The sequence below is a fragment of the Staurois parvus genome, unplaced genomic scaffold (assembly GCF_062004578.1).
Source record: "Staurois parvus isolate SC_StPar_1 unplaced genomic scaffold, SC_StPar_1.0 ptg000249l, whole genome shotgun sequence".
Classification (NCBI taxonomy): Eukaryota; Metazoa; Chordata; class Amphibia; order Anura; family Ranidae; genus Staurois; species Staurois parvus.
The window spans coordinates 5,273,165-5,291,520 of NW_028318045.1; the positions used below are offsets into that span (position 1 = coordinate 5,273,165).

Below are 18,356 nucleotides of genomic sequence, written 5' to 3' on the forward strand. Positions count from 1 at the left end.
GGCATATTGACTATTTTTCTTACTCTGCCACTCTCCATGTATAGGATCTTTTACCTTTTATTGCTTTATGTCTGCAGTTTGATTGTTAGGATGCTTACATGTCCCTTAAATGAGAAGTACAGCCAAAACTGCGCAAAAAGTTCATTCTGCACTCCTGTGACCCGTTTTCAACCAGCAACGAGACTAAAATCTGCTGTCAGCTGACATCACTCATCCAGTCCAGGCTGGGGACAGATCCCGACTTTACAGTCAGGATCCACACTGATGCTTGAACCAGTACCTGGCTCAGCCTCTCAGCGATCCGTGGAGAGCCTGAGCCAGCCACTCTCTCCCCCTCCACAGCTCAGCATTCTGACTGACAGTCACCACTCTCTGCTCAGAGTGGTAGGAAGAACTGAGCAATCAGTGGTGTTTGATCGCTCAGTTCTCATCTATTGGATCAAAAAATAAAAAAAAACATACTTCTCTTTTAATGGTTCAAATATTGTGAAATGGTCTAGGCTTTAAGTGATGAACCCCTGTTTTTCTCTTGTCACTACATATTGCCTGACTACTGTTCTGGATTGTCCAAATATGAATGCATTTGTTGCATCTATTCTTGTAACCTTATAATTGTCCCATTTGACATTGCTCACTGAATCTACTTTATGTCTATGTATTTGCCATTTATCTTCAATAAAAATATTATAGAATAAAAAAATATAAAGGAAAGAATATAATTTTTACTTGTTTTAAAACTTTTTTTTTCTTTACTTTTCTTCAGTTACTTCCTGGATTCCAAGCCTAGGCAAATGATGTCATACATCCCAGGAGTCTTCAGGAGGGGAGGAGGGGTTTTCTCAGTTAAGCACACCCTCCTGCTTGCATACCTGAGCTAAAGGTAGATGGATTCAGGAAGTATAGTAAATGCTACATGAATCATCTGCCCTTACTCAAGATGGCCACAACTAGAAATGCTAGTTCCTTCATGGGTTTACCCAATTCTAATGCAGGTCGTAGACGGGCCGTTTATCGGCCGAATTGTCGGGCGATAAACAAAAAATCGGTCGGCCCCGTTGCCGATGCTGCCACCAATGTCCATGAAAAACAGCCATTTTTCGTGGATTTTCCAGCATGACCAATAAAAATAAATGTGAAGATCCACGAAAAATGGCCAACAGGCTGGCCCCATTAACTGCATGAATATCGGCCAATTTTTCGTGCGGACGAAAATTCGGCCGATAAACGACCCGTCTATGGCCTGCATTAGCCTTGACATTGAAGAATAAATGGTGAGCGCAAGACAAAAAAGGAAAAAGTAAAGCAGCTAGCACAACATGGCAAATCCTCTGTCTCCACCAAAACAAAACATTATAATATCAATGTGCAGCGCTAATAAAAATGTGTTATAATCAATGATGACCAATGTGACAGTAAAAAAGAAAGAAAACATCATAAAAAAAGAAATACTCATTGGAGTATTCACTATTCTCTGTTTCTTTTTTATGATGTTTCCTTTCTCTTTTCCTAAGCCTTGACATGTTTGATATATATTTACCTACCGCAACTTCCTCTTGAATTTTTTTTCTTATACATTTGCATTTTGTAATATATTTCACTTGTGTGCACGAATAATAACGATAGTGTATTTTGTACAGGAAATATGGGTATGATAAACCATTGCACTTATATTGTGTGCCAAAAAAGTGACTTTACCACCTTTTTATTCTCTAGGGTCTCTGCTTTCAGAAAATAGATAAAATCGAGGGAGGGGTTTACATATCTTCAGGTTTCAAATGTGAACCCCAAATATCTGCCTTCCTGACATCAACTGGTAAGAATTGGTCAGAGGCACACAGTTATTTGTTCCCAAAAAAAAGTAAAATACACACCTACAGAAAGTCCCTTATTAACCACTTACCCTCCAGAGGAATTACCCCCCCTTCCTGACCAGGCCATTTTTTGCATTACATTCTTTTTCCCAGGAATTGAGCTTTCTTTTGGTAGTATTTGATCGCCTGTGCGGTTTTTAATTTTTTGCGCTATAAAAAAGAAAAGACCGACAATTTTGAGAAAAAAAACAATATTTTTGACTTTTTGCTTTTAAACATGTCCAGTAAAAAAAATTTTTAAAAAATCAAAATTTTTGTCATAAATTTAGGACAAAATGTATTCTGCTACATGTCCTTGCTGAAAAAAATCTCAATACGTGTAAATTAATTGGTTTACATGAAAGTTATAGCGTTTAGAAATGGTGGTATATATACTGGAATTTAAAAAAAAAAATCTTTACTAGTAATGTAGGCGATCAGTGACTTATAGCAGGACTGCGGGATTGCAGGAGACATTCTGACACTGGGGGGGGAACTGATTTGGTGTCACTGACATCCCCAGTGACATCAATACAGTGATCAGTGCTAATAAAAAGCAATAACACTGTATTAATGGCACTGGGCAGGAAGGGGTTAACATCTGGGGCAATCAAAGGGTTAACTGTGTGCTGTTTTACACTAAGTTCTGTGTTTGTGTTTCACTGTAAGCACACTGCTTTGTATGACTGTGCTATGCAGAGCCATGCAAAGAAGTGTGCAGGAGCTGACAGGGAAGAGAACTGTTTTGTTTACTAACAGCTCATCCACCCCCACAGTCAGGCACGGCCCCTACCTGGAAATGCAAAATCACACATATATATATATATATATATATATATATTTGTGATTTTGCGCACCGTAAAAGTATTTATGCTATGGGGCGGCGCTAAAGCCGTTAAAGTAATAATAATAATGTCTCACAATTTCTCATGATTTCTGAGTAATTTCTCAAGATGTTAAGAATAATGACCCATGATATGTAAACAATACTGGCCCATGACGATCCTAGCATAGCGATTCCTGTTTTCAGGAAGCTATGTACAGCACTTTGCTGCCCCCTCCCATTAGCCATGATCAAACTGCATTGTATAGAGAAGTACAGAGAGCCAGCAATGATATCATTGGTTCTAAAATAAGGTTTGTAATGAAAACAGAAAGGTTTAATTTAACATTACCATCAACATGTGGATGAGGGGGTAGGGGGGAGCCAGGCAAAATATATGCAGATTAAACTTTAGCTTTAAAATTGTAAAAAGTATCAGGACTGCAGAAACAAGTAACATAACTAAACACTATGCGGCACCTACAGCCGTACATCCTCCACTGGTTTGCTGCTGCCACCTCCTCCTCCTGCCTCTCTCCTAATCTTCTCTCATCCCCAGATGTCACTTCATGTCCTGCCCATGTTCTGCTTTGTCCCCTTTGTTTGTGAGGTAGAGGAGCTTTGAGGGGAGCTCAGGGAGGTCCCCTAAGATAGATCATGTCACCCCTGGCTGCTCTGTCAGCTGGACCGACAACTGTCTGTGACATCTAATCCATTCCCGGCCATGCATTATACATCAGCTAGAGACTTATCGCCATTCTCCAGCACTCTCCTGCATGAAATATAAAAGGCTCCTCTGGGACCAGCCTGCTGCAATCCTAGACTGAATATTTCCATGTTGCATGTCAGGCCTGGTGCAGGGGAACACAAGACTCCCCGGAGCCCCTGGGTCACATGATTATTTATTCTTACAGCGTTGAGCAACAAGGCGATGAAATAACGCTTTCCTGACACAAGCGCGGGAAAGAACAGGGAGTAAGAGAGACAAAGGAACACTCATGAGAAATGCTATAAATATATACACACACATATATATATATATACATACACATATATACACACAGTATATGTAGGTGGACCTGATTCATTGAAAGTAGATGTAAACCCTATCTCAATGACATTTAATTTGCTAAAGCACTGTGCATCAGAAATAACTGCCATTTTACCATACAATTCACGGTTTCACCTTTTTTATTCTTTGTTACATTTTAATACTGCTGATCTCCCAAAGCCTCTTTGCAGCTGCTTCCTGTCTTTATGCACTCTAGCTGCATGGCATTTTTCTGGGCAAAATTCCAAATTGGTGACAACAGAGGGCCATGCTTGTGTATGGTGTGTTAACACAGCCATTTGTAGCCTCCATTGGAAGCCTGGGTGACGACACAGAATGACATTTAGCTTTCTAAAGCACTGTGTACCATCATGTCATTGTCCTGGACTGGCTTCCCAATAGTGACAATGGTGGTCTATGCCTGAGCAATGTGTGTTGGCATGACCCCTTGTAGTCTCCATCAGGGCACATGTGACAGGCTGACAACACTAGAACACCTTTCACCCATTAGGCTCCATGCACACTAGTGTTTATTTATATTACTAAACCCAGGTCCCTGCAGTCACTACAGGGCCTTGAAAAAGTATTCATACCCCTTGACATTTCCCACATTTTGTCATGTTACAACCAAAAACGTAAATATATCTTATTGGGATTTTATGTGATAGGCCAGAGGTAGGCAACCTTTGAGAGGTGGAGATCTACCTGAACAACATGAAAGTGATCAAAGATCACCGGGGTTCAGTTGCATAAAAAAAATAGCAAGGCCTAACTAAATAGCAAGTAAAATGTAGAAAAATATAATAAAACAAATGCCACTGTGAAAATACAAACTTAGCCTACCTTAAAAATGGACAGTGTCAGTCAGTAGGGCAGTGGATGGTGTCAGTAGAGCAGAGGTTGTTGTCAGTCAGTAAAGCAGTGGATGGTGTCAGTAGAGCAGTGGTTGGTGTCAGTCAGCAGGGCAGTGGATGGTGCCAGTAGGGCAGAGGCTGGTGTCAGTCAGTAGAGCAGTGGATGGTGTCAGTAGAGCAGTGGACAGTGTCAGTAGGGCAGAGATTGGTGGCGTTAGGTCAGTGGATGGTGTGAGTAGTTTTTATTTTTGCATTTTTATATTATTTTTCACAATTTCTTTAGGAGCCCCATTGAAAGGGGAGCACTTGGGGAAAGGGCCAGGCAGCATAAAAAAGGAGGAACAAGGACGGGAGGGACAGTGGAGAAGCCTTTTTTTAGAACCTATCCCCTGGATTTTCCTTCTGCAGCAGCTGTACGCTGGTGGGAGGGCAAGGAGGAGATGCTAGCTTACAGCTGCTCCAGGAGGACAATAAAAGGGATCATCGGAAGGCAGGTATTTTAAAAATCTGAACTCCCAGCGAGTGGCTAGGAATTGGGATTTTTCTACCACCCAGCTACCCTGGTGCCCTAAGGCAGTTGCCTAAGCATCCAAATGCTGGGTGCCAGGATAAGGCAGCTTAGGCAGCTGTGTTAGGGCACCAGGGTGGGTGGGGGTGGGTGGGGGTCAGAAAAATACCAATCCCCAGCCACTTGCTGGGAGTTCAGATTTTTTAAATACCTGTCCATGGGAGGGAGGGGGGGGGGTATGAGGACACTGCTTGTGCGGGGAAGGGGGGCTAGAGATCTTTGCTATGGAGGATAGGGGAGCAGAGGACAATGCTGGGGGGGAAAGGGGGCCAGAGGTCACTGCTATGGGGGAAAGAGGGGGGCAAAGGACACTACTGTGGGGGGGGGGGGTGATGTGGATGGTGGTAGAGGATACTGCTATGGGGGTGGCCTTGTCCATAGCAGTGTCCTCTGCAAATCACCTTCCCCCCCCTTTCCCCCATAACAGTGGCCTCTGGCCCCTCCCCCCTAGCAATGTCTTCTGCCCCCTTTCCCCCAGCCTAGGACCAACCTAGTAACCAATCACCTTGCGGGTTAATATGTGAAGTTAATTTAGCCAGCTCCACCTCCGCCTCCTGAGCCATGCTGTCCTCCGCTCTCCGCTGTGCAGAGAATGCCAGCAGCAGTGGAGGAGGCTGGGGGAATTGGGGAGAAGGATGTGTTCGCGGTCTGTCACCTGCTCCTGGTTGACAGGTAGACCACGATCAATGGGTTGTCGACCCCCGTGATAGACCAACACAAAGTAGCACATAATTGTGAAGTGGAAAGAAAATTATTAATGGTTTTCAAAATGTTTTAGTGCGTGCATTTGTATTCAGCCCCCCCGGTGTCAATGCTTTGTAGAACCACCTTTCGCTGCAATTACAGCTGCAAGTCTTTTTGGAGATGTCTCTACCAGCTTTGCACATCTACAGAGTGACATTTTTGCACATTCTTCTTTGCAAAATATCTCAAGCTCTGTTAGATTGGATGGAGAGCATCTGTGTACAGCAATTTTCAAGGTAGCTTGGGCATGGCATACCAGAAATCACAGCAGTAAATTCCATTCAATTAATAAATCACATTCAACTGGACATGTTTGGGAAGCAGCAGACACTTTACTGCTGATCCAATTGACTTCCTTCAGAACTGACTGCTTAGATGAGCGCTGAAAAAACTTTGATATAAAAGAAGTCCAGTTGGATATGACTAACTACTGCTAACTATAAGGCTTCATTCACCTGTCTATCAATACCCTGTGTTTGTGTGACATTTATTCAGCATTTATAAATCCTCATAACCACTCTTTAACACCTGCCATGAATATTACAATGGCACCACACAGTGCTGTTCACACAAGAGAGGTGGCATTGTGTTTTTTTTTATGTTAAAAATAAGGCAGTACATTACTTTCATGAGGCATGGATGTTTCTCACCCGCCTCCATTGATTTCATTGGTAATGCTCTATAACTGCACCTTAATAGCAACTAGAGCATTTTTGGTGTTCTAGGGAAGCATTTATAAAGTATTAGGCTCCATGTACACGGGACGTTTGGAAAACACTTGAAGGATGGAAACTGCTGGAAAACATAGGTTAAAAAACATCTGTTTAGCTGCATTTGCATACCGCGTTTATGACCGTTTGTGTTTAGAAGCGTTTTTTAAAGATAACCTCAGGAGACCTTCCAAAATGCCCAGAATGCACTGAAAAATAGTAAAAAATTAACTATTTCAGACATTTTGAGAGGAATAGAGAGAGCAGAAGCAGAGAGAGCAGTATGTGTTGAGATTAGCTGTTTTTTTTTTTTGTGGTGTTTGGATGTGTTCCAGCTCATTTCTGTGCAGAAATTATTGCAGCAGTGTCTAACATATTTTCTTTCATGCGAAACCTCAAAGTATGGTGTACCAGGCCCATTTGAGTACCGGGAAAACGCTTTGCATGCATGTTTCATGATGAAAAAAGCCTCTGGACAGCATCTGGAAATGGAAGAGATAAAAAAAATGTCCAAACACAAATGCTTCTAAACGTGGTTAGCCTCTGACTAGCCTTTGCAGTAAGGTGCACATGTAGGGGCAATGCACATCACAAACAAAAGATTTCTGAGCACACTTAACAGCCAGACTCCAAAACAACAAAAATGATCTTGTCTAACAATTCACGTTAAAAACAGAGGGTTTTGTTTGCACACATTTGCAAAATAGGTGGGCTCCCTCCAGGTATACCTGCCCTAATCTATTCAATGCTATGTGTGCTCCAACCTTGGAGACTGAAAATTGTAGAGTTAGGATGGAGCCTTGACGTGGGCCCTGCGGCTTACACATATATTTGCAAATGTGTGCAAACAAAGCCCTCTATTTTTAGCATGAATTGTTAGACAAGGTCACTTTGGTTGTTTTAAAGGCTGGCTGGTAAGTGTGCTGAGAAATCTTTAGTTTGTGATGTGCATTGCCCTTCCATGTGCACCTTACTGCAATGGCTAGTTATAGGTTGGAGTGGTTGCCATTTTTTTGTACACTTGATTGAACTGGGTGCTGGGGCGCACTGGATACCTTCAGCTGCCATTGTGTTTTTTGCTGGGCATCATGTGTGTTCCTGTACTTTTTAAGGAGGGGTGGGATTCCTCCAGGCATACCTTCCTTAATCTATCCACTGCTATATGTGCTCCAACTTTGGCGACTTTGAAAATTATAGAGTTAGGACTGCAGTACACAGAGGAGCCTTGACGTGAGCACTGCAGCATACACATATATTTGCAAATGTGTGCAAACAAAACTCTGTTTTTAACATGAATTGTTAGGTCAATTTGGTCGTCTTGCAGGCTGGCTGGTAAGTGTGCTGGAAAAGCATCAACCATCCAGCAATACTGACAGTGCCAGAGATCAAAGTATACAAATCCATCTTGAAGAGAATTCGCAAAAATGTCCGCTGTCACACCACAACCTAACCATACCTCAAAGTTGATCTTTCCTCTACATCACTTTCCCCTTAACCACTAGTGTTTCCAACATTTCATAAACACAACAAAAACATGTCATAAACACATCATACATGCCATAGAAGCATTAACCACTTCCTGACCGTCCTATAGCAGATATACTCCTACAGGGCAGCACAGGTGCGCAAAATCACGTATATATATACGTGATTTTGCATTTCTGGGAGCAGCTGTCAATCACTGGGTCCCGGCCGGTGATTACTCACCGATGCCCGGTGATTGCCGATCATCTCTGACAGGGAGAAGAACTGTATGTAAACAATACAGTTCTCCTCCCTGTCAGCTCATGCACACTGCTTTGGATGGCTGTGCACAGCATAGCCATCCAAAGCAGTGTGATTACAGTGAAGCACAGACACACAAACACAAGTAAAACAGCACACAGTTAACCCTTTGATCGCCCCTCAAGTTAACCCCTTCTGGCCCCGTGCCACTAGTACAGTGTCAGTGCTTTTTATTAGCACTGATCACTGTATTGGTGTCACTGGGGATGTCAGTGACACCAAGTCAGTTCCTCCCGTGTCAGAATGTCTGCCGCAGTCCCGCTATAAGTCACTGATCGCCGCCATTACTAATAAAAAAAAAAAAAATTCCAGTATATATACCGTCATTTGTAGACGCTATAACGTTCACGTAAACCATTTAAATTACATGTATTGGGATTTTCTTTAGTAGACATGTAGCAGAATACATTTTGGCCCACATTTGTGACAAAATGTGTTTTTTTGTTTTTATTTACTGGAAATGTTTAATAGCAAAACGTCAAAAATATTGTTTTTTTTCTCAAAATTGTAAGTTTTTTTTTTATCTATAGTGCAAAAAATAAAAAACGCAGGGGCAATCAAATACCACTGAAAAAGTTCAATTCATGAGAAAAAAAGGACGTAAATTTCATTTGGGTGCAGTGTTGCATGACTGCGCAATTGTCAGTTAAAGTAACGCAGCGCAGTAACGCACAAAATGGCAAGGTCAGGAAGGGGGGTAAATCCTCTGCAGCAAGTGGTTAATGAGCATTGCTTCGTTCTTTATAATCAACACGTGTGAACGAGTCCTAAAGCTTTCTTTGTGTCAGTCCTCTCAGAAACCAGTAATCAGAAGTGTCTGTTATATCTCAGGAACATCTTATATCAGTCAGAAGGGTGATATGTGGCAGTTGACAGTGTACACAAGGATTACCCCAAGGCTGCACATAACAAAAAAAAAATACTTTATGTGCCTATGGTTTCATTTGTGTTATATATTTTTTTATAGCCTCATGTAGTTTTAAGCAAATCATACACTGTGAGATTTTTATAAAGAAACCCCCCACACAAAGCCCTGCATCCACACAAGCAATGTTGAATCAGGGACCCCCCCCCCCCCCCCGCTGTTCTATTTTCTTCTGACTAAACACGTGCATGCCAGAAATGTTCATTTCTGATACATTCGTCCATTGAAGAATTTCATTTCGTCATATTCGTTATGTTGAACCGATTAGTTTTTGGAATTCGTTTCATACCTTCGGCATTTGTTTTGTATATCCCTTGGTCCAGGTGAATTCAAAGAATTTTGCAGCTTTTCCAGAAGATTGCTATTTATTCGTTATATTATCAAATCGGATGGATTCAAATTGGAAGGATTCAATATTTCGGATCCTAGTCCAACCCATTAAAAGAAATGACACGAGCTAACTGGACAATATCTACTGGCGTTATGTGCATCTGAATTAATGAATGAAATTAATCTTGTATCCATTCATTATCTGATTCCAAACTATTGAACTAATTTGAAAATTGAATTTCCCCATGGGCCCGAACTTCTATTGCATCATGTGACATCATCCGAATAAAATTAATGCATTCATTAATTTTGTTATAACTTTTTTTTTTGATTTGTCGACATTCGTTACTATGTCTATTCGGAGATTTGTATACATCTGAATCTAAGAAAATTACATTTTCATCCGAACAACCAATGGAAACTAAACAAAATGCACATGTCTATTTCTGACCCCCCTCTCCTTCATCAGAATGCACTGATCTGTGCCGCAGCCATTGGCTGCAAGCGCTGATCGAATGGTTTTCCAGCAGGAACATCCAGTCGTTAGACCAGCTTCTGTCGAACAGACAGCGATACACACAAACCAAAATTTGATTTTTGGTACATGTATACCCAACTTTAGTCTGTGATGGTGAAAAGTGACTAACATCCTGGTTTCTAATAATTCTCAGATGATCAGCTGAACTCCAGAAAAGCTAATGCTGTCTAACTGCAAGAGTCTTGTGTAATCTTCCTTGAATCGTGGTGTGCTTTGTGTATTTCTTCCAAATCTGTGCAGAACTTTGCCTCTATGCAGGAACTTCTGTAACAGAGACCATCCACATTTGCTCGTTCTCCTTCTACAGGGTGACTGGTCTTGTCTCCGCCCCCATCTCTTGTAGTTTTCTGCAGGCAGCCTGTAGTGGGTGGAGCTGCTGGATCCCTCCCACAGCTCTGCTTTCTGCACAGGCTATATACAGTACAGTGATGATGTCACTGCTACATTTCCATTTTAAGGTAATATCTGGGTTTGCAAAGACATTTGGTGCAAACAAAGTGGATTTATATCCTTTATGGCTGAATATATTTCAGTGAGGAGTTTGGCTTTCACTGGTGCAGCTTTTTCAAAGCAAGAATGCCAATATTCAATTTGATAAATGTGTGGGTTTACTAATGAAAGGTATTAATGATGCAGGGGAAATTTACATTGTTCATCAATAAACATATCCCACTTTATTTAGTATTACTAAAGGTAAACCCCAACTGAATAATATTTTGTTTTCACTTCTTTATTGTCTCAGTGTCCTTGATATCATCCAGCCTCTTTCATCCATTTTCTGTCTATATGGACTCGCTCCGGAGACCACTGCAAGGCATTGCTCATGATGGGCTTCCTGATGGTGACGAGCATGGACCATGCCACTGTGTTGAAATGGCCCTTGTGACAGGGTAGACAACACAGAGAGATGTGAGCCAGGGACAGTGTTGTCACCCCATAACAGGAAGTGCTAATCATGGAACCTTCATGGCAGGATCACCAGCTATTATATTAGCGAAAGATACAGATTTATACAGGTTTAACATGTATTTTGAAATGACAGTAGCACGCTAAAGCTTATATGAGATTGTAAAACTTGGGTTTACTTTTTTAATAGGAATGAGGGTAACACTGTAGCTAAAAATCAGAGCTGAGAGACTCCCCCTGACGGGTGTGACAGTCGTGTCCTTGTCAGCAGCCTGACCTCTCTGTCACTCATCCTTTGTTTGTGCATGACAGTATCACTTAACAGAGGCGTGTAGTTACAGTGGAATTAAACTCTCTCAATCAACCTTAACTTTTTTTTTTAAAACTTATGCTGCTTGCATTAGTAAATAGATGGGAAAACATATTTCTTAGGATTTCTGGCGTAAACCAAAATGATGCCATACATACCAGGCATCTTCATGGGCATTTTTTAAATTTCACCTAGAGGAGGGGCTCCCGTCTGCATGTCTGAGCTAAGGGCAGATGGATTCCAAAAAGTAAATGCTACGTGAATCATCTGCCCTTACCCAAGATGGCTGCACCTAGAAATTACACATGGTGAGGTTCTTTCAAGTGATTTTTCGACACAATAAAGCATAGAGACATGGATGGATGGGTAGGTTTGCACTGAATATTAAAAATGAATTAAAAGTTTCACTTTAAAGCGGAGCTCCAAGCAGATATAAAAGACACAGATTAATGCAGCTCTGTAATCATTACTGCATCACTAAATTTATTTTTTAAATGCAGACAGTGTAAGTACTTGATTTTGGCCTGTTATAAGCCTTTGTGGTCCCTATACAGTAGGGCTGTAAGATTAAGAGGCAGCACATATGTTCATGTGCTGATAAGACACATGCTGATAGAGGGAGAGAGCAGAGTGACCGAGAACTGAGCTTATCACTGTGCTGCTTCTCTTTTCACTGTCCAGCCACAGGCTGGAGGCAGGCCCAAGACAACCTAGGCTCAGATGAAGTGGGTGTAATGATGCTGGCCATCTGACTGAGCACATCTAGTGACAGAAAAAAAGCCCTGCAGGGGAAATATCTAATTAAAGATAAATATTGCAGCAAAAGCTGGTTTTGTTATTTTATCTTGGAATGGGCCATTAAAGTGGTTCTGAAGGTTGAAGGTTTTTTGTCCTCATGCATTTTATGCATGAAGGTAAAAAACCTTCAGTGTGCAGCTCACCCCCCAATACTTACCTGAGCCTGATCTTGATCCAGCGATGTGCACAAGAGCAGCAGCTCTTTCCCTCCTCATTGGCTTAGACAATCAAAGCCAGTGAGGAGGGGCGGGGTCAAGCCATGCTCTGTGTGTCTTATGGAGCGAGCATGCACGAGTGCCCCCAGAGCCATCAGGGGGGAGGAACCAGGAATGCCGGCGGGGGACCCAAAATAGAAAAAGTCTGGGGCTGCTCTGTGCAAAACCATTACACAGAGTAGGTAAGTATGACATGTTTGTTATTTGAAAAAAAAATGTAAACCTTTCGTATTACTTTAATATTCATCTTGTTATTTTTGGCTGAAGCGCTGCTTTAAAGGAAATGCGAACACCTGCAGGTTTGTTATTTGATTCTGCTATGCACACTCAGGCACTAGGAGACAGCATAAAGCCAGGCAGTTGACGGAGCAGCAAATGTGAGGCCTAGAAGTGGCCTTTCAGTTCCCCAAATATTTCCAGATGCAAAGCTAAATAAGAGCATAGATATACATTGTTCCATAAGTAAACTTTGCACATATAAATAATTGGGCTCTCTCAAAGTTAGTGCAGGGAATATATGCAGCCCATAATGTCTGTGTAAAAGGGTAATAATTAAAAAAAAGCCCCAAAAACAAAAAACTAAAAGACACATGAGACGTCACAGGTTATGTCATGTTGATGGTACATTTACATACACGATTGTGAATGTTACAGCGGGTCTCCTTGTATTCAATATTGAAACTTTAGGTTTGGTGGTCCTTGGAGGAAAAAAAAGAAAAAAACGAAAAGCTTTTTTCACACAATGTTATGTGAACAACAAAGAAAATAGTTTTCCCCAAAATTTTAAGCTTGCAGATTCAAAGTAGAATCCAGTCTCTCTTTTTTAATGAATCGGCACTGCAGATACTAAAAACATATGTGAGGTTTATAACACTGCGCAGGCCTCCGACTGGGCTGGGTGGGTTCGGACCAACGTGAGGAGACAGACAATGGACAGGGTCATGCGTCTTGTTGGAGAACAGAAACAGGGATCCACATGGGGCGAGGGGGTCAGCCCCAACCTCTGTCGTCCTTCACCCCCCACCTCCGCATCCCTTCAGCTCGTCGTTTGGGCAGCAGTTCCGTGGCAAGTCCTGTTAGCCCTTAGAAACTGGACAGTACACCTTCCGCCGCTTATCTCGCTGCAAGAAGGGGTGACTCTTCCGTCAAGTTTTCTTCTCCTGGGGTTGACCTTCTCCAGGAACTTTCCCATTCATGTTTCTGCTCTTTCCGAGTTGTTTCTGCCACCTGCTGCCTTCTTCAGACTGCCGTCTCCAAGTCATCATTGGGCAGGAGTTGCTTATCATGACAAGACTCTAAGTAGGATGCCAGATCTGCATCCCCCACTTCCTGGGCCTTGTCAGAAGGAGTAAATCCCTGTGGAGATTGAAAAGAGCTAATGAGAGATATGAAAATAAATATACATTTCTCTGAATGTGTCTGAAGACTAAAGGCAGAGTGAAATGTTAGTAAATCATACGGGGTAAAGCATATTCTATTCCTTTGAAAACAAGCTGAACAATATGCAATCATGTGCTTTTGTACAGCCATGCATAAGCTCACCTCCAGGATAAACATACTTTCTAAATACAAGATAATCAGTACGTGTATTCTCACTGGCATCTTGGTTTGCTTTTTTTTCATTCTTCAAAATCTGTGCAGTATTCCAGTGTGAAACTTTACATCTGTGCAGGAGCTTCCTGTAATAAGGAGCGGTCTTTGTCTCTTGTGCAGGGTGACTGGTCTTGCCTCCACCCCTCCTGTAATTTTCTGTAGGCAGCCTGTACTGGGTGGTGCCTGCTGGCTCTCTGCACAGCTATGTGCAGCACAGTGATGATGTCACCATTCATTTTACAAGGTAATATCTGGCTTTGCAAATGCATTTGCTGTACACAAACTAGATTTACAGTTGCAAGAAAAAGTATGTGAACCCCTTGGGATTACGTGGAGTTTTGCATGAATTGGGCATAAAATGTGCTCTGAACGTCATCTAAGTCACAACAATAGAAGAACACAGTCTGCTGAACATAATACTACACAAACATTAGATGTTGCCATGGTTTAATTGCACATAACATGTAAACATTCACAGTGCAGGGAGGAAAAAGTATGTGAGGCCCTAGCTTAATGACTTCTCCCAGAGCTAATTGGAGCCAGGAGTGAGCCAACCTTGACTCCAATCAGTGTGATGATATTGGATGTGTTGCTGACAGCTGTCCTGCCCTTAAAAAACACACACCTGTTTTGGGTTTACTGGTTTCAAGAAGCACTGTCTGATGTGAACCATGCCTCGCAGAAAAGAGCTCTACCTAAAGGGCTGCTACCTTTTGGTAACTGCACACTGACAAAACTTTTGAGCACACCCACTTCCTCTTTTGCCACATTTTCATTTTTCATGAATATTTCTGGTGTCTATTGAGTGATACATTCACAATCATGGTTGATTCTATACAGTTTTGTTTTTATCATATTTTTTCATATTGTGTTAGATTTGCAGTTTGTTTTTATTGAACATATGCATTGGGTAGAGGTGATCACTTCTGTATTCCATGCAAAAGCTGATAGCCATCCTCCATAGCTGGCTCTTAAGGGAGTGATAGACCACTATATAATGGTGTGCTGCCCTACAAGGGACAAACTATGAGTAAGGTCTTGTTTGACTGAAACGCGTTAGAGTTGCTTTCATTCTGGAACTATTTTTACTCCGCATCAAAATATAATTTCTACAATTAATCTTCACCTTGTTGCCGATCCTGTATGATTTGATTCATTATGGGTGTACCCCTCTAACCCTACTTGACTCTGTGAGACCTCTTTAACAAGACATGCAGAGTGTAACAGGCGGTGGATGGGCTGTGCTCTGTACTATACTCCATATACTCCAAAATATGGAATTCACAGGTAAGTCAAAAGTCCTTTTATCTTAATCGTACAGTAGAGGACACAGGCTGAATATGCATAGGGTGGGAAGTAGCAAGGTAAAGAGAACAGTGCTAATGGGCTAATGGGCCCAACAAAACAGAAAAGAGTAAAAATCCTAACTCAGACTGCTGCTGAAAAAATTTTGCAGTGAAAGCAAAAAAAGTGCACAGAGACCTGGACACCCCCCTGATAGAGATTGGAGAGTGTGAACTGAAGACAAGGTGTCAGCCTTACAAGGTTGAGCAACAGACACCTGATGGCAAAACGCCCAGGTAATGCCCATCAATTTGGTAAAGTGAGAGGTACCACATCTTTTAGAGTATAGCCTCTTTTCAGGACCCTGTTAGCAGGACGGAAAGTGACTCTGTTTTTTATACAGAGGCTGTGGTGTTCAGATAGACTCTGACGGCCCTAGGTATGTCCAAACAATTGACAGCAATTTCCTTGAGTTGCTTGGAAGCAGGGCACCTGGAAGGTAGGAAAATGTCTTCATTGAGGTGGAAAGCTGATACCATATTAGGGGAAAAAGTAAGAATTTAGCCCTAAGGCTACTTTGTTCCTGTGAAGGGAAGGTCTCCTTACAAGGCAGGGCTGCTAACTCTGAAACATGTCTGACGGACCTTACAGCCACCAAGAAAGTCACTTTGCAGGAGAAATCACCAAAGAGAGTTCCCTAATGGATTCAAAAGATGGTTTCTGCAGAGTAGATAGGATCATATAAAGATCCCAAGGAAGCACAAGGTGGTGAAATGGGGCCCTGATCCGTGAGACACTTTGAATAACAAGAGAAGCCAAAGGCTTTGGAATGGATTGGACAAGGCCAAAACCTATCCCTTAAGAGCTAACTTTTGGTCAAGTCCAGATTGCAGAAAAGCCAGAATACGAGGTACTGAGTAGTTTCTGCGGTTGAAATGCCTGTGTTCACACCAGAAAAAGAATCGGCAGGTACGGTAGATTTTTTTAAAAGCAGTTTCTCTGGCTTTGAGTAATGTGGGAATGGCATAGTCAGATACAACCTTGTCGTTCAAGATCTTGGCTTCAACAGTTATGCAGTTAAAGTTGGTGACTGAGAAGTAGGATATCACAGGGAGCCTTGGGACAGCAGGTCAGGCCTGTTTGGGAGCTGCAAGGGGTCATCTATTAGGAGATCTCTTCCATTATCTTTCAGAGCAGAGGAAGAATACGCACTGAAGGGAAAGAATGCATTTACATGAACTGAGATTACCAGAACATTGGATGCGAGTGCTAGTGGATCCTTGGTCCTGGCCATAAATAAAGGCTATTTGTTGTTGAACCTAGAAGCCTAGATTTCCATATCTGGGGTCCTTCATTTCTGACATAGGAGATTGAAGATGTTCAGATGGAGGGACATTTCCCCTTGGTCCAGGTCATGATAGCTGAGGAAGTCCTCCCTCCAATTGTCCATCCCTGGGATGTGAATAACAGAGATTGCCATGAGGCCTTGGACTCTCATTGAGAATCTCACAGTTGGATGCCTTTTGATATTAAAGCGGAGTTCCACTCAACCTATCAAAAAATAAAAGTCAGCAGCTACAAAAACTGTAGCTGCTGACTTTTAAAAAACAGCCACTTACCTGTCCCTCGGTGTGTCTCCCGCAGCTCGTTTCACCAGCCGTTCTGTATTCCTTGAGGCCGGCATCTTCAGTGTGGGCAAACGGCTGTGATAGCTTGCGGCTTCACAGCTGGGTACCCACTGCGCATGCGCGAGTAGCACTGTGCTTCAAGAATGGTTCTGTAGTCTTCTGGGACCTGTCACGTGTCCCAAAAGACTACAGGGAGGGAGGGAGGGAGAGAGGACACCTTCCATGGCGATCGGACCGGAAGTGGGAGCGGGTACCTGTCAAATTCGGGTACCCGCTCCCCAAAGGTGCCAATCCTTAATGGGGAGCGGGGAAGCAGTCCTTAAAGCAGAACTTCCCCTTCTGGGTGGAGCTCCACTTTAAGGTCTGAGAATGAAACTTTAGAGAAAGAAATTTGTTTTGTGGAAGGAAAACACTTACATGTCTAGGATGTGGTCTAGACAATCCAAATGCAGAGAAGGCTGCATTGCAGACTTTGGGATGTTGATTACCCAACTGAAAGTCTGAAGAATCTGGATAGTTCTTTGGATGTTTGCAGACAGTTTTGAGGGAGATTAGTCCTTCAGAAGAAGGGACCTGGTGACCTGTATGCCCTGAGTTCATAACAGGACGAGAAGGGGTGTAAATTCTGGGTGCAGAGAATAGGACAAACAATAATGCAACAAATTGAAGGAATTCGTCACCTACTGAGAACAGCAAAAGTGCTGATGAGGTGGGTAAATGGGAACATGGAGGTAGACATCTTGTCTGTTCACTGATGCCAGGCATTCCTCTCAGAGAGGCAAAAACTGACTTTGCAGATTCCACGCAAAACCTGTGGATGCAAAGACACTTGTACAGGGTATGTACAGGGCAGATTGTACAGGGCAGATTGTAAATCTGACTGTCTTTGGGCAGATTTTGGTTGTTTTTAGAGAAGAGAATGATAAGGAGGTAGAGTTTGAAACTCTTTGTTCCCCTTTGGAACAATGATTGAACCCCTAGGTCTGGGATATCTGTAACCCAGAGGAAAGCATTCTGTAACAGATGGCATTCCACTTTTAGGCGTGAGGGTGCCCCTTCATTGTAGAGATGACTGTGTGGCAGAGTTGGTGGGCTCTGTGTTCCAAGTCTTATGATGAAAGCAAGGGCTGATTTTGGCTTTGAACACACAGCCCAAGGAAAGGGGTATGACACTCTGCATTTTAGGAGGTAGAAGCCCCCTAAGAGGGGGGTTTTGTGGCATTCTGTTGTGGGAGAAGGATTTTTCCTCCTGTAACATCTGAATGAATTTGTCAAGTGTGTCATCAAAGTGATATCCTCCTTCAAGTAGCATATGAGTGAGGCGTCTTTTACAGGAAACTTCAGCTGACTAGGCTTTCAGCCATATTATTCTGCACATATAGACAGAAATGAGAGGCGGAAATTTGTGTTATGACATATTCTAGGATACAGAGGCATAGCTTGA

The 18,356-nt window shown here is 42.4% G+C and overlaps 1 protein-coding gene across 12 annotated transcripts in view; it reads right to left on the bottom strand.

Annotated features, from left to right (window-relative positions):
* Positions 1-13,000: 13,000 nt before the first annotated feature.
* DGKI (diacylglycerol kinase iota) overlaps positions 13,001-18,356 on the bottom strand; it is a 461,291-nt gene continuing 455,935 nt past the window's right edge. For all 12 annotated transcript variants that reach the window (XM_089680693.1, XM_089680692.1, XM_089680689.1 and 9 more), the window contains one exon: positions 13,001-13,763. In XM_089680693.1, the coding sequence (XP_089536819.1) occupies positions 13,647-13,763 (117 nt within the window). In that variant the 3' untranslated portion in view covers positions 13,001-13,646. The remainder of the gene's footprint in view (positions 13,764-18,356) is intronic.